Below are 20,208 nucleotides of genomic sequence, written 5' to 3' on the forward strand. Positions count from 1 at the left end.
GCCCCCTCCCCTACCCACACTGACAGCCAAGCTGGGCTGGGGCATTCTGGGAGTGAAAGTCCAACCTCTCTTAAAATGGCTTTTAGCATGGTGTTGAGTTGCCCAAACCAAACCAAGCTGCAGAATTAACACCCCCCAAAAAAAATAGGATTCCCCCATGCCATGAGAGCATCTAGACCACCCCACTCTGCATTTCCAGCTTTGATAGGAAGGGGCTCCTGCTTACCTCCTCCGAAGTGTCCCCACCACCGTCACCCCCCCACCCCACTGAGCCAGTTTCTGGGTGCTTTGCCTCCCCCCCCCCATTGTCCTACCTTTCAAGAGGGTTGTTTGTGGCAGGAAAAAGTGTCAAGCAGGGTGAAAAGAGGGGGCTTCTTCCCAGGCTGGGGGTTTGGGGGCACCCCATGGCTGGGGAGGGGGGTTATAAGTGGGGGGGTTCCCTAATTTCTCCCCCTTCCCTGCTGCAAGAGGAGGTGATGCAAAAGGAAGCCGCGCCCACCGTAGGTCTATTTGCATGCAGGCCCCGCCCTTTTTCTATTCCTTTACACCGCCTCTTGCCAGGGTTCTACGTGGGGGAGCCACGCCCCCCGCCATCTATTTGCATGCAGGCCCTGCCCCCTTTTCTTTCCTACGGCGCCTCCTGCCAGGCTTCTACGGGCGGGATGGGGAGGGTGGACGGTGCGAAAAGAAGCCACGTCCACCGCAGGTCTATTTGCATGCAGGCCACGCCTATTAATCTTCCATACGCCTCCGGTTGATATGATTCCAGGCGCGGAGCGTGCGGAAGGAAGCCACACCCACCGCCTGGATCTGCATGCTGGCCCCGCCCCTTTCCCTCTTCCCTACGTCGCCTCCTGAAAGGGTTCTACGCGCGGGGGGGCGAAAGTAAGCCACGCCCACTGCCATCTTATTTGCATGCAGGCCCGCCTCCTCCAGCCAGGCTTCTACGCGCGAAGGCGGGGACTGAGCGCGGCGACCCGGAAGAGGAAGCGCCGGAGCGGAAGTGAGGCCTGGTGCGGGGGAAGGGGAGGGTCTCTCCGCCGTCGTTCCGCTGCTGCCCCGCCTCACCTCCCCTTCCCGGGGGTCTCCGGGCGCCGCGAGGATTGCGACCGCCGCCATGCCGGCCCTGCTGGAGCGCCCGAAGCTGACCTCAGCCATGGCCCGCGCCCTCCACCGGCACGTCATGGTGGAGAGGGAGAGAAAGCGGCAGGGTGAGACCCCGACCCCCCCATTTCCTTATCCCCCAAGTGCAGCCCCCATAATGAGACCCCCTGCACACACTTCCTCCACCCCCAACATTTCTAGCCCCCCCCATATTTGGACTCCTCCACTTCATCCACTTATAAACAGCCCCACTTCCAGACCCCCCATTTCCACCCTCCCCCCACTTGCAACCCCTCCCCATTGACTGACACCCCCTCCCCATATGGTTGATGTCCCTCAACTTCCAGAGGCCCCCACGCCCTCATATAGACCCCACCACTCCCATTTCCCCTCCCCTCAAGTCCAGCCCCATATTGTGGCCCCCAACACACTTCCATCCCCCACATTTGCAGACACCCCCTCCCATATTTTTGACCTCCCCTAGGCCCTCCACAGTTCCAGCTTCTCCTCCCCCCAGGAAGCTGCAGGGCGAGACAGCCCCCCACAACCAGAGCTGCCCCTCTCGCCTTTCCAGCCCCCCCCACTTCCACCTCCTCCCCTCTCAGATGGCCCCCCACTTACAGACCCCTCCACTTCCAATCCCTTCCCCACATTTCCCAAAAAAAACCCTGCATTTGCATACCCACCACTTCCAGCATCCGTATTTCCTCCCCCCACTTTTGAGCCCCCAAGGAGCAGATTCCCCCTTGCTTTCTTTTTCTTTCTAAAATTTTTTATTAGACCTACAAAAAAAGAAAAGACATTTTTACATAAACTTTATTAATATTTTATAATTTTAAAAAAAGGCAAACAACAAAAAATATAAACCTTACAAGATCAGCAGTTTGTGACATTCATCTTATACTAATATTTGGTGCATTATTTACAAATATATAGAATTTGTGCTGATGTAAATCATTAACTTATCTAGTGCTTATCCCTATTTATTTACAATCCATTTGTTAAAAAAGAAAGAAAGAAAAGACATTTAAGGTGGTGCATCCATCCTGTCTCCCATCCTTAACAAGTACAAAGAATGATACAAATGTACATAGATACATAAAATTTGGTCACTTTTAATCATCTTGTTCCTTCCTTTTTTTCCAAACTAGTGGTCAAACTTTTCCCAAATTTTATAATAATCAGATTCGGTTTTGGTTTTTTTTTTTTAAATTCTTGAGTTAGTTTGTCCATCCAAATTTTCCTAATTCCCTCTCATCGGGTGTTTCGTCACCTTTCCAATTTGGGGGCCTAAGTTCCCCCTGCGGCTGTGGTGACATGGATTAGTTAAGTATATTGCGTCTTTCTTGTATTTTCCCACATTAATTCCCAACAGAAAAAAAAAAAAATCAGGTCTGTGATTCGATTTGAATTTCACACTGTCCAATTTCTGAATTTTCGGCCAAGAATTTTGGGATTTCTTGCAATTCCACCATAAGTGATAGTATGTTCCCAATTTCCTTATTACGCTTCCAATATTTTGGGGGAATAGCTTCAGGTACGTTTTTGCCAATTTTGATGGTGAGATTCCCCCCTTCCTTTCAGATGGGACCCCATCTACAGACCCCTCCACTTCCAGCGCCCCTATTTCCAGCCCCTCCTGCTTGTAACACACACACACACTTGTAAACACTCCTCCAATGTTTCCAGACACTCTCTACACTTCAGGCACTTATAGACACACCCAGTTCCAGTCCCTCCACTTCTCACCCACACTTGCAATACCCCCACTTCCGACCCCCAGGTCCTCCACATATCCAGCCCCCCACACACACTTGCACACATAAACACACACACACTCCCAGCCCCCTCCCTCATTTGACACCTCTCCCACACACACGTTGCCACTTTCAGATGCCCCCAATTCCACCCCCCACCTTTCCAGACCCCTCCTGCCCTAGCAGGCCCCCTATATTCCCGACCGACCCTCTTCCAGACTTCCAAGCCCCTCACCCTTCCAGCCAGGGTCTCCTCCCAGTCCCAAGCCGGGCGAAGGTCCCCTCCTGGATGCCAAGCCTGGCGGTGCCTCCCTGCGCCCACGGAGGAACGGGTGGGCAACGCCGGCCCCTTTGAAGCCCCGTGGACTTCAACTCCCAGAATCCCCCCCAACCAACATGGCAGGCTGGGGTGGATTCTGGGAGTTGAAGTCCACCCCTTTCCAAAGGAGACCTTGGAGCCGGCATCTCCAAACTTGGGCTCCTTTGAAGCCCCGTGGACTTCAACTCCCAGAATCCCTTGCAAGAATCCCATCCTTGCTCCCTTCGACCACAGGTGACGTTCCCTAGTTGAGACGTCTGCAAAAAAACCAATGGTCCAAAGACCCCCCCCTCCCTTGTTTTCCCCCACCCCACCTTGTTTTTCTTTTAAATCTCTCTTTTTTTTTAAATTATTACTCGCTTTAGTAGGCCCTGGACATAATTTAACCGTTGGAATCTCAGCCAAACTTTACGATTTGGACGTCTTTGTCGACTGACCAACCAGAGGATCCCACAGCTGGATGGGATGGTGACCAGGGCCAGATGTGCCCCTCAAAGACATGGGGGGTTTTCCTGGGAGTTGAAGTCCACCAAAGGCAAATTAAAGTGCCAAGCTTGTCCCATCCCAGGAGCCGACCCTGCCAGGCTGGGCTTGTCCCAAACGGTCAACTATGGCCCCGACCTTCTGGAGGGAGGGGAACCCTCGTCTTCTAAACAAGGTAGACCCCCTCCCCCTCCAAAAAATGACGTTCCCCCTTGCATAAGGGTCTTGGAGCCTCCCCTGGTGGTCTCTACTGCTCCTTTGGCATCTGGCCGTATCAAAGGAGCAAGTTTGGTTGCCCTGTGGCCAGTGGAGGGATGGGCCTTGCCTGGCTGGGGCATTCTGGGAGTTGAAGTCCCCCAAGCCATAAAAGTGGCCCTGGTTACTTCGGGAATGATAAAAGGTGACCACACAAAAGAAATACTTAATTCTTCCTATAATTACGGCAGGAAGAATCGCGCTGGGAGTGGTGTCCAAATGCCAACAAGCCATTTGATAACTCAGAAGGTTCTTGACTGCGCTGAAATGCACGTACTTTACCCCCAAAAAAACTAAAGAACGAAGCAGACTCGAAAGAGAGTACAGTTTGGGGGAAACAGTAGAGTTGGATTAAGGATAAATGCCAGAGAATAAAAATATAAAGGAATGCTGGGGGGTGAAAAAATAAAGTGGTTAGACTAAGAGCATTGACCGGTAACGGGAAAGGAACGTTAGAAAAATTGTTTTTGAGGAAGGAACGTGCTGTCTAATTGTGCTAGAAGCATATATGTTTTATGTGTGTTTTGTCTTTCACGTTCATTTCGCTTGTAACAAAATGTCTTATATTACGTATTGTGTGTGTGTAGATAGAGAGAGAGAGAAGGAGAGAGAGAAAGGGAGAGAAGGAGAGAGAGAAGGAGAGAGAGAAGGAGAGAGAGAGATATATAGATATATAGATATATTTAAATCTTTAATAGTTATTTTAATTTTTTTTTAAAAAAATGGCCCTAATTGGAGACCCCCTCCTGGTTTGCAGTCCTTTCTCTGCAGATCTCACATCTTAAAACGAGGAAGGGGAGGGGGATATTCCACACATTTCAGCAGCCGGGGGACCTCCCCTACTTTGGGGGAGGGGCCCCAGAGCTCCTGGAGCGGAGAGTGCGGTTTGTGGGGGGAGAGACCAGGCTCCTCCAAGTCTCATCGTTGGGCGGGGCCGGCCGGGGTCATTTTGGGCATGGGGAGAGGGGGTTGGAGAAGGCCAAAAGGGGGGGTGAAAATCCTCCCTCCTCCCTCCCTCCCTCCCTCCCTCCCCTCCAAGGAGCTGGCAAGCGGGTCCCAACGCCTGCCGCCTTTGTGAAGGGGGGAGCAGGCGCTGCCCTCCTTGGTAGCAGCCCCTCCCTCTGTCCCGCAGAAGAAGAAGAGGTGGACAAGATGATGGAGCAGAAGATGAAGGAGGAGCAGGAGCGGAGGAGGAAGAAGGAGATGGAGGAGCGCATGTCCCTGGAGGAGACCAAGGAGCAGGTGGGGGTTGCCGGGCGGCGGTGGGGAGGAGGAGGAGCCCCCCACTCTCGGGAGACCGACCCCTCCGTCTCTTCCTCTCTCTCTCTCTCCTCTTCCTCACCCCACAGATCTTGAAGCTGCAGGAGAAGCTGCAGGCCCTGCAGGAGGAGAAACATCAGCTCTTCCTCCAGCTCAAGAAAGTCCTCCACGAGGAGGAGAAACGCCGTCGCAAGGAGCAGAGGTGGGGCCTTCCCTCTCCTCGCTCTGCCCTCCCTGCAGCAGGTGGAGGGGGCGGGCAGAGGACGACGCCCGGCCTTGGGTAGCCTTCCTCCTCTTCCCCCGACTTTTGATCTGGCCACGACAGGTCCAGCCATGGCGTCCAACAGAGCCCAGGCTGTCTTGGGGGGAACCAGTACAGAAGCTTTCCAGGCCGTTGACGGATGTCAGGAGAGAGAGAGAGAGAGAGAGAGACAGAGAGAGAGAGAAAGAGAGAGAGAGAGAGACAGAGAGAGAGACACCATTTGGCCTTTCTGGGTTCTGTCTCCTCTGGGCCCCAAACGTGGGAGAGCCAGTCACTTGTAAAACACTTGGTGGCTGGGGTCTCTGTTGCTCTCTGAGCCGGGTGGTTTCCTTGCAGACGTTTCGTGACCCATCTGGGAACGTCAACGATGTGAGAAGGGAGGGAAGGAAGGAAGAGAAAATGGGAAGGAAGGGAGGAGAGAAAATGGAGAGGGAGGAAGGAAGGAACAAGAGAAAAGGGAGGAAGGAAGGAAGGAAGGAAAGAGAAAATGGGGAGGGAGGAAGGAAGGAACGAGAGAAAAGGGAGGAAGGAAGGAAGGAAGAAAGAGAAAATGGGAAGGAAGGAAGGAAGAGAAAATGGAGAGGGAGGGAGGAAGGAAGGAACGAGAGAAAATGGGGAGGAAGGAAGGAAGGAAGGAAGGAACGAGAGAAAATGGAGAGGGAGGAAGGAAGGAACGAGAGAAAATGGAGAGGGAGGAAGGAAGGAGAGAAAACGGGGAGGAAGGGAAGAAGGAAGGTGTCAGCCTGTGCTCCGTTCAAAATCCAAGAAAGAAATACTCAGACTCTTTTAATTAGAGAAAAGATATCTTTTTACTGGAAGTCACGTGGTAGCAACAAACGAATTCTGAATCTGAGGAAATGGGCGCGTAAATCACATCTACCCCCAATAGATCAAACGGTTCCTCCAGTTAAAAGTTCTGAATATCCGTCATGTGGGCGTCTTCAGGTGGCGATGAGGCCTCTGCCCGTTGACCTTGGCATATTTTGATAAAGGTTTGCAGCTGCGCAGAGGAGAGAAAGATAAGCAAGGAATGGAAACCTGAAAGCAGGAATTTATACTCCCCGCCTCCTCATTTACACAACACAAAAACGTAACTCCTCCAGCGCTCTTCCCAGACCATATCCCCCCCCGTCCTCTCTCTCTCTCCCCCCACCTTACTTATGGCAGCCCAAAGATGCAAAGCAGTAGCAGAAGATCTTGAAGGCTGGCAGGAGAGAAAATGGGGCGGGAGGAAAGGAAGGAAGGAAGGAGGAAAAATGGGGAGGGAGGGAGGAAGGAGAGAAATGGGGATTGAGGAAGGAAGGAGAGAAAATGGGGAGGGAAGGAAGGAAGGAAGGAAGGAAGGAAAGGAAGGAAGGAAGGGAGAAAATGGAGAGGGAGGATGGAAGGAAGGAAGGAAGGAAGGAAGGAAGGAAGGAGAAAATGGAGAGGGAGGATGGAAGGAAGGAAGGAAGGAAATGGAGAGGGAGGATGGAAGGAAGGAAGGAAGGAAATGGAGAGGGAGGATGGAAGGAAGGAAGGAAGGAAATGGAGAGGGAGGATGGAAGGAAGGAAGGAGAGAAAATGGGGCGGGAGGAAAGAAGGAAGGAAGAAAAATAGGGAGGGAGTATGGAAGGAAGGAAGGAGAAAATGGCGAGGAGGGAAGGAAGGAGAGAAAATGGGGAGGAAGGAAGGAAAAGTGGGGATTGAGGAAGGGAGGAGAAAAATTGGGAAGGAAGGAAGGAAGGAGAAAATGAGGGAGGAAGGAAGGAAGGAAGGTGCTCTCTCAGCTGGGTGGTTTCCTTGCAGACGTTTGTGACCCAACTAGGGAACATCATCCGTGCTAGAAGGGAGAGGGGTTTGTGAGGAGGAGGAGGAGGAGCAGGAAGAGGAGTGTAGGGGACGGAGGAGGAGGAGGAGGACTGTGGGGTCCTTCATGCTGAGTTGGGTTATTTGCAGGCATTTCTTGATCCAACTAGGGAACCTCATCCGTGCTAGAAAGGAATGGGATTTGTGGGGGAGGGGAGGAAGAGGAGGAGGAAGAGGAGGAGGAAGGAGAAGGCCGGGGGTGGGTGGGTGGGGGGAGAGACTGACATCTTTCTCTCGTTTCCTCTCCTCCCCCCTCCTCCCCCCAGTGATATGACCACCTTGGCGGCGGCGGCCTACCAGCAGGGGATGGCTGTGCACGCTGGGGCCCACATCCTCAACATGCAAGGTGGGTGTCTTTGGGGGAGGGGCAGGGACTCCATTGGGGGTGGGGTGGGGGCTGAGATCCAGGCTCAGGGTGGGGGGGAGGGCATCGGTGGGGTCTGCAGCCCCAGAGAAACAGATGGAAAGAGAGAGAGAGGGAGGAGGAGGATTGGACTATTCCTTTCTCTGCCCCATCCCACCCCCCAGATTTTTTTTTATTTAAAAGGGGAGTCCTCGGCTTACGACCAAACCCCAGATTTCCGTCGCTAAAACGCGAGCTGTTCAATGAATTTTCCTCCCTTTTTTTTAAAAAAACCCCGTAGTTAAGCAAATCGCTGCCATTCTTCAGTGAGCCCCCACTGACTTCACTCATTAAAGGTCGCAAAGCGGGACGCTGCGACCCTCACCAGTCGATTCAGTTGCCCTGTCGGCCGTCGCCTCTAGGAGCCCGTTGTCTGCATTTGAGTCTTTGGGGGACGTGTGAAAAGGGCCGTAATTTTTTTTTTTATGGTGGTCGCTAAAGGAACCGCTGTTAAGTCGGAGGCTTACCCCTGCAGGGATCCTCCTCGACTTACGACCGCCCTCGAGCCCCCCACATTTCGGTTGTTAAATGAAACGCTTTTTCGGTGGATTTCCACCCCCTCCCTCATTTTACAACCTTTCTTGCCGCCGTTGCTAAGTGAATCACAGCAGCGGCTCACGGTCCTTAAGTGAATCCAGGTCACCAAAGGGATTCCCCCAAGGGCACACTGCAACGGTCATAAATAGGAGCCAGGGGTGATCCTGCAAGTGGTCGTAAGCACGGGGAAAACAGTCCGAAGTCCCCCTTTTGTTTCAGGGCCGTTGCAACTTTGGACGACCACTAAACGAAATGGTCATAAATCAAGGACTGCCTTTATTCTGGGGGGGGAGTGTGTGACTCCTTTTAGCATAAGTTGATGAGCCGCCCAAACCGGCTTTAGGATTGCAAGGCAGGCAGCAATTCATATTAGGATCGGTGGGCGTTTTCTCCACAGGGAGCCCAAGCGGGCACAACAGAGCGACCACCCTCATCCCGGCTGACCGTGTCAAACAGATGTTCGGGCCGCCGGTTATCACGGTAAAGACCCCAACGGTGGGAAAATCAAATGGGGGGTGTTTTACTCAAAAGCTGGGAGGGTTGGCTCTCAGCCAGCTTGTAGTGTTAGGATTCCGGCAGTCGCCCATAATTAAATCCTGAGTCTCGAGCCAAAACTTCCAAAAAGGATTTATTCGGCATTAACATGTCCGGCACTGCCTGGGTGAACTTGACTCTGAGTAACATTATTCATTGTCACCCTTGACCCTGGTTTCCCCCGTCACCCCACCCCCTGCGTCTGTCACAAATCGCATTTTCCAACAAGACCCATCCATAGCCAAGCGTCATCAATCACATTCTCCAACTAGAATTTTGCTCGGCAGAAACTTCGGTCACCTGGTTACTATCTTTGTAAAGCCATTGATGGAGTGTGCTTTCGATTTGCATTGATCTCCCCCCTCCCCGCCCAATCAGTTGGCCACTCGAAAAAGACCCGAGAAATATTTTAGGAGTTGACATTCGGCTCCCCTCACTTCTTTGAAGGCGACCTGTAGAACACAAAAAGAAAACTTAAGTGGCAGTTGGTAGAAATGGCCCTAGGTCACTTTTTAAACACTTCGACGGGCACTAAACAAATAAATATTTTAGGGGTTGACATTCGGCTCCCCTCACTCTTTGAAGGCGACCTGTAGAACACAAAAAGAAAACTTAAGTGACGGCTGGTAGAAATGGCCCTAGGTCACTTTTTTAAACACTTCGAGCGGACACTAAACAAATAAATATTTTAGGGGTTGACATTCGGCTCCCCTCACTTCTTTGAAGGCGATCTGTAGAACACAAAAAGAAAACTTAAGCGGCGGGGGAACGGTCCTAACTCACTTTTTTAAACACTTCGAGCGGACACTAAACGAGCAGTTGTAAGTCGAGGATGGCCTCCACAGTGCCTACAACTCAGAGGAAAATTTCTGGTGGGGATATTTGGGACAGAAAGATCCAGAAAAAAGTCCAGAATCATCTGATCCCTTTTTGTTTTTTTGGGGGTTGTGGTGGTGGGTTTTCTCTTTTCCCTGTCAGACCCGACATTTTGCAACCCAGCCGGCTTTCCCGGCTGGCACCCCGGAACACGGGCAGTACCAGAGCAGCCAAACCGGGCACAGCCCCTACGCCGTGGGGCAGAGCCAGCACACGGTGCCCGTCAGCTACGCCAGCAGCCAGTCCATCCGAGGTAAGCAGGAGGAAAGGAAGTGGGGGCGGGTGTTAGTCTGGGAAAGGCCCCTGAGACACGTGGGCAGAACAAGCCAGGATTAAACCAACATCTGACCACTTTCTCTTCCTCCCACCCACTCACCCACCGGTTTCCAGGCCCGTCGGCTTTCTCCACGATGCAGTATTTGCCCCAGCAACAAGCTGGTTATGCCATTCACGGTCACTTCCCCACTGCCCAAGCAGGTGAGTTCTGGTACCAAGGATGGGGAGGGTGCCTGAGGTCATCCATCCCATCCCCTGCCTGGAGGGGGGTGGGAACCAGCCGAAGGCACATTTCCCCTTTGCCCCCTTTTTCCCGAAACGCAAGCGCATCGAGGACGTTCCTTCTCCATCCTTTCTCCCTCTCGCTCCCTCCCTCCGTACTTCCTCCCTCCCTTCCCCCATTCCTCCCACCCTTCTTCCCTCCATTCCCTCCTTCTTTCCTCCATCTTTCTTCCTTCCCTCCATCCCTTCCTCCATTCCCCCTTCTCCCTCCCTCCTTCCTTTATTCCTTCCTTCCTTCCTTCCTTTCTTTCTTTCTTTTTCTTTCTTTCTATCTTTCCTTCCTTCCTTCCTTCTCCCTCGTTTCTTCATCCTCCCTCCCTCCCTTTCCTCCTTCCTTTCTTCTTTCCATCCTCCCTCCCTCCATTCCCCCTTCCTCCTTCCCTCCTTCTCCTCTCCTCTCTCCTCTCTCTCCTTCTTTCCACCCCTTTTCTCGTGATGATGCCTGCGCCTTTTTCGTGCCCACTTAAGGTTTCATCCCGCCAAGCAGCACTATCCCTCTTCAGAAGCAGCTGGAACACGCCAATCAGCAGTCCGGATTTTCCGATTCGGTGAGTTCGAATCCCGAGTATTCCTTGGCTCGGGTGCCCGTGGCCAGTTAAGTTCCTGGGGGTTGAGAGGTCAGGCTGGAAACCAGGAGACGGTGAATTCTAGTGCCACCTTAGGCATGGAAGTCGGCTGGGTGACTGGGGAAATCACCAGGGGGCCGTGAGTTCTAGTCCCCATTTAGGCATGAAAGCCAGGAGATTGGGAGTTCTAGTTCCATGTTAGAGATGAAAGCCCGCTTGGTGATTTTGGGACCAATCACCAGGAGACCGGGAGTTCTAGTCCTACCTTACCCACGAAAGCCGGCTGGTTTACTTGGGAAATCACCTGGAGACATAGTTCCCATTTAGGCATGAATGCCAGCTGGGTGGTTTTGGCCCAGTCTCTAGGAGACTGGGAGTTCTAGTCCCACCTTAGCCATGAAAGCCAGCTGAGTGACTTTGGGCCAATCACCAGGAGAATGGGAGTTCTAGTCCCACCTTAGCCATGAAAGCCTGCTGGGTGACTTTGGGCCAATCCCCAGGAGAATGGGAGTTCTAGTCCCACCTTAGGCACGAAAGCCAGCTGGGTGACTTTGGGCCAATCCCCAGGAGGATGGGAGTTCTAGTCCCACCTTAGGCACGAAGCCAGCTGGGTGACTTTGGGCCAATCACCAGGAGACTGGGAGTTCTAGTCCCACCTTAGCCATGAAAGCCAGCTGAGTGACTTTGGGCCAATCACCAGGAGACTGGGAGTTCTAGTCCCACCTTAGCCATGAAAGCCAGCTGAGTGACTTTGGGCCAATCACCAGGAGAATGGGAGTTCTAGTCCCGCCTTAGGCACGAAAGCCAGCTGGGTGACTTTGGGCCAATCCCCAGGAGGATGGGAGTTCTAGTCCCACCTTAGGCACGAAAGCCAGCTGGGTGACTTTGGGCCAATCACCAGGAGACTGGGAGTTCTAGTCCCACCTTTAGCCATGAAAGCCAGCTGAGTGACTTTGGGCCAATCACCAGGAGAATGGGAGTTCTAGTCCCACCTTAGCCATGAAAGCCAGCTGAGTGACTTTGGGCCAATCACCAGGAGAATGGGAGTTCTAGTCCCGCCTTAGGCACGAAAGCCAGCTGGGTGACTTTGGGCCAATCACCAGGAGACTGGGAGTTCTAGTCCCACCTTAGCCATGAAAGCCAGCTGAGTGACTTTGGGCCAATCACCAGGAGACTGGGAGTTCTAGTCCCGCCTTAGGCACGAAAGCCAGCTGGGTGACTTTGGGCCAATCACCAGGAGAATGGGAGTTCTAGTCCCACCTTAGCCATGAAAGCCAGCTGAGTGACTTTGGGCCAATCACCAGGAGAATGGGAGTTCTAGTCCCGCCTTAGGCACGAAAGCCAGCTGGGTGACTTTGGGCCAATCACCAGGAGGATGGGAGTTCTAGTCCCACCTTAGCCATGAAAGCCAGCTGAGTGACTTTGGGCCAATCACCAGGAGAATGGGAGTTCTAGTCCCGCCTTAGCCATGAAAGCCAGCTGAGTGACTTTGGGCCAATCACCTGGAGGATGGGAGTTCTAGTCCCGCCTTAGGCACAAAGCCAGCTGAGTGACTTTGGGCCAATCCCCAGGAGAATGGGAGTTCTAGTCCCGCCTTAGGCACGAAAGCCAGCTGGATGACTTTGGGCCAATCCCCAGGAGGATGGGAGTTCTAGTCCCACCTTAGGCACGAAGCCAGCTGGGTGACTTTGGGCCAATCACCAGGAGACTGGGAGTTCTAGTCCCACCTTAGCCATGAAAGCCAGCTGAGTGACTTTGGGCCAATCACCAGGAGACTGGGAGTTCTAGTCCCACCTTAGCCATGAAAGCCAGCTGAGTGACTTTGGGCCAATCACCAGGAGAATGGGAGTTCTAGTCCCGCCTTAGGCACGAAAGCCAGCTGGGTGACTTTGGGCCAATCCCCAGGAGGATGGGAGTTCTAGTCCCACCTTAGGCACGAAAGCCAGCTGGGTGACTTTGGGCCAATCACCAGGAGACTGGGAGTTCTAGTCCCACCTTAGCCATGAAAGCCAGCTGAGTGACTTTGGGCCAATCACCAGGAGAATGGGAGTTCTAGTCCCACCTTAGCCATGAAAGCCAGCTGAGTGACTTTGGGCCAATCACCAGGAGAATGGGAGTTCTAGTCCCGCCTTAGGCACGAAAGCCAGCTGGGTGACTTTGGGCCAATCACCAGGAGACTGGGAGTTCTAGTCCCACCTTAGCCATGAAAGCCAGCTGAGTGACTTTGGGCCAATCACCAGGAGACTGGGAGTTCTAGTCCCGCCTTAGGCACGAAAGCCAGCTGGGTGACTTTGGGCCAATCACCAGGAGAATGGGAGTTCTAGTCCCACCTTAGCCATGAAAGCCAGCTGAGTGACTTTGGGCCAATCACCAGGAGAATGGGAGTTCTAGTCCCGCCTTAGGCACGAAAGCCAGCTGGGTGACTTTGGGCCAATCACCAGGAGGATGGGAGTTCTAGTCCCACCTTAGCCATGAAAGCCAGCTGAGTGACTTTGGGCCAATCACCAGGAGAATGGGAGTTCTAGTCCCGCCTTAGCCATGAAAGCCAGCTGAGTGACTTTGGGCCAATCACCTGGAGGATGGGAGTTCTAGTCCCGCCTTAGGCACGAAAGCCAGCTGAGTGACTTTGGGCCAATCCCCAGGAGAATGGGAGTTCTAGTCCCGCCTTAGGCACGAAAGCCAGCTGGATGACTTTGGGCCAATCACCTGGAGGATGGGAGTTCTAGTCCCGCCTTAGGCACGAAAGCCAGCTGGGTGACTTTGGGCCAATCACCTGGAGGATGGGGTTCTAGTCCCGCCTTAGGCACGAAAGCCAGCTGGGTGACTTTGGGCCAATCACCTGGAGGATGGGAGTTCTAGTCCCGCCTTGAGCACGAAAGCCAGCTGGGTGACTTTGGGCCAATCACCTGGAGGATGGGAGTTCTAGTCCCGCCTTAGGCACGAAAGCCAGCTGGGTGACTTTGGGCCAATCACCTGGAGGATGGGAGTTCTAGTCCCGCCTTAGGCACGAAAGCCACCTGGGTGACTGGGCCAATCTCTAGGAGAATGGGAGTTGTAGTCCTTATTGTGATCCGACGTCACCTTGTCCTGTTTAAATCTGGAAGGTAGAAAGTTTGTTTTATCAGATTAAAAAATAAATAATAAATTTTTGTGGGTGGGGGCACCTGAAGGTATCTAGATGGGCTGAGTTGTCCCTTTTCTCCCTGCCCTCCAACGGGGGGTTTCCCTTTGAGAGAGAGAGGTGGGGCGGGTGGTCTGACCCTCCGTGGCTTCCCCCTTGTGTCTCCCAGTCGACCCTCCGCCCGATGCACCCCCAGGCCCTTCATCCGAACCAGGGACTCCTCCAGGCCTCGCAGCTCCCCGTCCAGATGCAAACCGCCGCCAAGGTAAGCCCAAGGGGGAGGTTGGCACAGCTGGCGCCCACGCCCGTGTTCCCCTTTCGAATGGCGAGGGGAGGGGGGGGCACGATTGCAATGTCCGGTCCTTTCCTTTCCTCATCCTGCTGGCTGGCGGTGGTGAATTATTTTTACTTTCCAAGTCTGTGGAGATTCTTCCCTCTCTCTCTTTTTTTTTTTCTTCCCTTTAAATAAATTTTATCGAATAAACATTACAAACGATGGAACCCCATGCGACTTTCGGGCCGTACAAGCTGTACTATAGAGATACACATAGCAGTTCGTTTTCCTTTTCTCTTAATGTTATCAGCATAGCGCTAGTTGCAGATTATTTCCACTAATCTGCTTTAATCTACCGTTATATTTACCAACATCCATATAATCTCGTATCTGTCCATTCTCTTCCATTCTGTCCAAAACTTTTAACTTTCATTCCTATCACGCGTGAACCTTTCCTTTCTTTTTCCTGGACTCTTTTTCCGGGACGTGTTTCCTCCAGGCTGCCTCACATTCTGTCTCACCCTTCCATCTTCGATTTCTAAAGTTAAGTCTGTCCATCTGTCTGCAGAGATTCTTAAATCATCCAAGTCTTTGGGTCGTCCCAAAGGTACTTTTTTGTTCAGGAGACAACTGGACTTTCTGGGTTTGGTTTGGTTGTGTTTCTTTTTCGTTTCTTTTTCTGTTTTTCTTTTGAAGACATTTTGCTTCTCGTGCGAGAAGCTCTGATACGATAGGAGGGAAGAGGACATACCCTGCTCAAAAAAATAAAGGGAACGCTTAAACAACACAATGTAACTCCGAGTCAATCGCACTTCTGTGAAATCAAACTGTCCACTTAGGTAGCAACACTGATTGACAATCCATGTCACCTGCTGTTGTGCAAATGGAATAGTCAACAGGTGGAAAGCAGAGGCAGGTAGCAAGACATCCCCAATAAAGGAGTGGTTCTGCAGGTGGTGACCACAGACCCCTTCTCAGTTCCTATGCTTTCTGGCTGATGGTTTGGTCACTCTTGAATGCTGGCGGTGCTTTCACTCTAGTGGTAGCATGAGACGGAGTCTACAACCCACACAAGTGGCTCAGGTAGTGCAGCTCATCCAGGAGGGCACATCAATGCGAGCTGTGGCAAGAAGGTTTGCTGTGTCTGTCAGGGTAGTGTCCAGAGCATGGAGGGGCTACCAGGAGACAGGCCAGTACATCAGGAGACGTGGAGGAGGCCGTAGGAGGGCAACAACCCACCATCAGGACCGCTACCTCCGCCTTTGTGCAAGGAGGGACAGGAGGAGCACTGCCAGAGCCCTGCAAAACGACCTCCAGCGGGCCACAAATGTGCATATGGCCGCTCAAACGGGCAGAAACAGATTCCATGAGGGCGGTATGAGGGCCCGACGTATAGGAACATGTATATAGGAACATATATACAGGCTATACAGAAGCCTGATGATGGCAGATGAGATTCTGCCAAAACGTCGCTACAACTTTAAAAGCACAACTATAATGACGTGGGAAAATACCCGAACAAAGCTGAATACCATACATGTAAGTACCGCAAAAACTTAAGAAAACAAATATATATACACACACACACACACACACACACATGCATATACATACACATCTCCGCTTGTGCGCGCGTGTGTATGTATGTGTGTGTGTATACATACACATAGACACACACACTTCCCCATCATCCTTTTATTTATATATATGTATGTATGTATGTATTCTATAATGTAATATAATATAATATAATATAATATAATAATATTCCCCTTGCAGCTGTCTGCAAGGAATATAAATCTGGGTTAGAGTTGGAGAAGCTTCAAACGTCTTCAAAAAAACAAAACCAAGAAAATCCAATTTGCCTCCTGAAAAAAAGAAGCTTTGGGAAAGAGAGAGAGAAAGAGAGAGAGAGGAAGGAAGGAAGGAAGGAAGGAAGGAAGGAAGGAAAGAAAGAAAGAAAGAAAGAAAGAAAGAAAGAAAGAAAGAAAGAAAGAAAGAAAGAAAGAAAGAAAGAAAGAAAGAAGGAAGAATTTTAGAATCAGAGAAGGGGAAGGGACCTTGGAGGTCTTCTAGACCAACCCCTTTCAAGCAGGAGACCCTATATATACACATACATACCTACATACACACCACATGTCTAGGGAGATTCTCAGTCATCCAGGTCAGGATTTAGAGTCCTTGCAGACAAGCTGGTCGTTTGCGTCCTTTTTAAAGGGTCGTTGAGGCCACTTGGAGGTTTGTCTCCGCCTCCTCCCACTTCCAAGTGGCCTCAACCGCCCTCCAAAAAAGGACGCAAATGACCAGCTTGTGTGCAAGGAATATGAACCCTTCCCTTTCCCGGCCACCCAGTCAGAACCGAGGAAGCTTCTCAGAGGAGAAGGAAACATCATCCAAGCCAAAAAAAACCCCCAAAAACCAGAAAGCCCAGTTGCCTCTTGAGGGGAGGGGAAAAAACCAAACCACCTTTGGAACATTATTTCTATTTTATTTATTCAACGGACCTGCCCCCCCGTCTCGCGGTTCAAGGCCGCCGGGGCTTCCAAACATCCAACAACAGAGATGTGGAAACAGCGATAAAGGTCAAAAGCAGACGACCAGGTGGTGGAAAGTGAACTCATTTTAAATGTGCTTTTCTTCCTTTTTTTTCATTCGGTCTCCTCCTCAAACGTGCTGCAGCCAACTCTGGCTTACACTCACACGGCCCGGCCTGCATCGCCCGGCAGCTTCCCACAGCAGCCCCACACGGTACGTTTCCCTCCGAGGGGAGGGAGGGGGAGGAGGGGCTGAAATTAAAGGCTGCTCTGAGGCTAGAACTCTCGTTGCCCAAAGTCACCCAGCCGGCTTTCCTGCCTAAGGCGGGACTAGAACTCCCGACTCCTGGGATTGGCCCAGAGTAACACAGCCGGCTTTCCTGCCTAAGGCGGGACTAGAACTCCCGACTCCTGGGGATTGGCCCAAAGTCACCCAGCCGGCTTTCGTGCCTAAGGCGGGACTAGAACTCCCATCCTCCTGGGATTGGCCCAAAGTCACCCAGCTGGCTTTCGTGCCTAACGCGGGACTAGAACTCCCATCCTCCTGGTGATTGGTCCAAAGTCACCCAGCCGGCTTTCGTGCCTAAGGCGGGACTAGAACTCCCATCCTCCTGGTGATTGGCCCAAAGTCACCCAGCTGGCTTTCGTGCTAAGGCGGGACTAGAACTCCCGACTCTTGGTGATTGGCCCAAAGTCACCCAGCCGGCTTTCATGCCTAAGGCGGGACTAGAACTCCCCGACTCCTGGTGATTGGCCCAGAGTAACACAGCCGGCTTTCATGCCTAAGGCGGGACTAGAACTCCCATCCTCCTGGTGATTGGTCCAAAGTCACCCAGCTGGCTTTCATGCCTAAGGCGGGACTAGAACTCCCATCCTCCTGGGGATTGGCCCAAAGTCACCCAGCTGGCTTTCGTGCCTAAGGCGGGACTAGAACTCCCATCCTCCTGGGATTGGCCCAAAGTCACCCAGCTGGCTTTCGTGCCTAAGGCGGGACTAGAACTCCCATCCTCCTGGTGATTGGTCCAAAGTCACCCAGCCGGCTTTCATGCCTAAGGCGGGACTAGAACTCCCGACTCCTGGTGATTGGCCCAAAGTCACCCAGTTGGCTTTCATGCCTAAGGCAGGACTAGAACTCCCCTTCTCCTGGTGATTGGCCCAAAGTCACCCAGCTGGCTTTCATGCCTAAGGCGGGACTAGAACTCCCATTCTCCTGGTGATTGGCCCAAAGTCACTCAGCTGGCTTTCATGGCTAAGGTGGGACTAGAACTCCCCTTCTCCTGGTGATTGGCCCAAAGTCACCCAGCTGGCTTTCGTGCCTAAGGCGGGACTAGAACTCCCGACTCCTGGTGATTGGCCCAAAGTCACCCAGTTGGCTTTCATGGCTAAGGCAGGACTAGAACTCCCCTTCTCCTGGTGATTGGCCCAAAGTCACCCAGCTGGCTTTCATGCCTAAGGCGGGACTAGAACTCCCATTCTCCTGGTGATTGGCCCAAAGTCACCCAGCTGGCTTTCATGCCTAAGGCGGGACTAGAACTCCCCTTCTCCTGGTGATTGGCCCAAAGTCACCCAGCTGGCTTTCATGCCTAAGGCGGGACTAGAACTCCCATTCTCCTGGTGATTGGCCCAAAGTCACTCAGCTGGCTTTCATGGCTAAGGTGGGACTAGAACTCCCCTTCTCCTGGGGATTGGCCGATGTCTCCCAGGTAGCTTTCATGCCTAAATGAGAACTAGAATTCCCCTGGTCATCGTCCTAAAGGCAGCTGCCAGTTTTCATACCTAATGCAGTACTAGAAGTCACCGTCTCCTGGTTTGTGGAACAACCCCATAACACCCAATGTGATTGTACTTGAGAGTGATTTTGTGTGTGTGTGTGTGTGTGTGTGTGTGTGTGTGTGTGTGTGTATTTAAACCTCTTCCTTCTCAACGGCTTCTCTCTTGCAGTCCGGCTACCAGGCCTCTCCCCAGACAGCACCCCGGCACCCTTTCATACAGCACCCCCAAGGTCAACGGTTCTACCACAAGTGAGCCTGGCACACCCTCCAAGACACACACACACACACACACACACACACACACACACCCCACACATACACATACACCATTGGCTGCTTCAGCGTCCTTCCCCGGCACGAAAACCTGGAAGGTCTCCCTCGGACGAGTGTCAAAATCCTTTTGATTTTCTCCTTCCTGCCTTTCTCCAGAAACGTCACGAATTTTACACACACACACACACACACACACACACACAAAACAATGGGATCGTGACAAAACGCATCCTGCCGCTTTCGTTTTCGAGGTGGGTGGTTTATTCCAACCTCCCATAGAGTTGGGGAGGTTGTGGGAGGGGTGTGTGTGCAAATGACGCTACACAATGAAGAAATCAATACCAGTTGTGTATATATTGTGATATATAATGCATTGCATCCAATTTTCCTTCCGGATCTTGGGTGCTAAAGGGGGGAAAAAATAGGCCAAATTCGACAGCTTTCTTGCAAATTGATGGGATGGAATTTCCCAAAGCGGGTTAAATTGGGTTCAAATTTCTCCCCCCCCCCTTTTAAACCCAGCAATTCTCAATTTTGGCCTGTTTTTTAAAAAATTGGGTGGACTTCAACTCCCAGAATCCCCTGTACCCAGCCAGTATTTCACTTCCCATCTATCCCTCCTTTAACCCGCTTATTCGTTTTAACTTGTCGTGGGTTGTTTTTATTTTTTTCCCTTCACTTTGCTGAAGTCAAGATATATTACGTCTCCTGCATTCCCACCGTCCCTTAAGAAAGTTCACTTTATTTAATTTTTTTAAAAAACAGAAGTAATCTAGAAAGATGCTTTATTCTTCAATCTTTGCTGGCTGGGGAACTCTGGGAGTCCAAGGAAGACAACGTTGATCTGGGTCATTCTTTTCATGTACTCGGAAGAATTCTAAGCCGGCCGGGTTAAAACATTCTCTGTATACTTAAAATATATTACTGTCCTAAGGTTCTAGTCCTCAGCATTTCTTCACTGCTATTCTGTGAGCTTGTTGTTCCATTATGTCTTAAGTTGTTTTTTTTTAAAAGGTGGTGTGGCCTGGAACTCAACACAAAAGTTGGGCGTAAACCAACCTTGAATAAAGTGGAATATTCCCGTAGCTTTTGTGTGTGCGTGTGATTTGGATGCTGTACCTGTTGAACATCCTTATATTATTATAATATACCCTAATATACAGTAGACTACGTTAGAATACAATATACTTATAATAAGCATGTTATAGGATAATATACCACGTGGAAAGGTGATTCTATTCTACTATATTATGTTACAATATACAGATTATACCATATGGAAATATAATATAATATAGAATGTTATAATACAATATATTTATTATAACCTAGTATAATAGAATAAGCTTTCCGCATAGTAGTACAGCCACTGGCAGCCGCTTGCCAGCTTTGTTGAGCCCCTCCAGGAATTGCCGTTCACAATTCAACAATCTTGCTAAATAGAATCAGAAAATTCTTTATTGGCCAAGTGT

General features: G+C 51.4%; 1 protein-coding gene across 1 annotated transcript; it reads left to right on the forward strand.

Annotated features, from left to right (window-relative positions):
• The first annotated feature begins 1,002 nt into the window (after positions 1-1,002).
• GPS2 (G protein pathway suppressor 2) lies at positions 1,003-19,821 on the forward strand. Its single transcript, XM_087917493.1, has 11 exons — positions 1,003-1,211; positions 5,051-5,160; positions 5,268-5,380; positions 7,555-7,634; positions 8,626-8,708; positions 9,741-9,891; positions 10,029-10,115; positions 10,665-10,744; positions 14,053-14,148; positions 16,837-16,905; positions 18,633-19,821. The coding sequence occupies exons 1-11, from the start codon at positions 1,118-1,120 to the stop codon at positions 18,714-18,716; spliced, it is 1,047 nt and encodes a 348-aa protein (XP_087773619.1). The 5' UTR covers positions 1,003-1,117; the 3' UTR covers positions 18,717-19,821.
• Positions 19,822-20,208: the final 387 nt, after the last annotated feature.

This window comes from Pseudonaja textilis, chromosome Z (genome assembly GCF_049901715.1).
Source record: "Pseudonaja textilis isolate UNSWEBS1 chromosome Z, rPseTex1.2, whole genome shotgun sequence".
In the NCBI taxonomy this organism is placed as follows: Eukaryota; Metazoa; Chordata; class Lepidosauria; order Squamata; family Elapidae; genus Pseudonaja; species Pseudonaja textilis.

What these genes read in the sequence shown, in the direction of transcription:
- GPS2 (XM_087917493.1), top strand. Translation starts at nt 1,118, where the DNA reads ATGCCGGCCCTGCTGGAGCGCCCGAAGCTGACCTCAGCCATGGCCCGC. An exon ending in GAGGGAGAGAAAGCGGCAGG is followed by an intron (nt 1,212 to 5,050) that starts GTGAGACCCCGA and finishes TCTGTCCCGCAG; the next exon opens with AAGAAGAAGAGGTGGACAAG. An exon ending in TCCCACAGCAGCCCCACACG is followed by an intron (nt 16,906 to 18,632) that starts GTACGTTTCCCT and finishes TCTCTCTTGCAG; the next exon opens with TCCGGCTACCAGGCCTCTCC.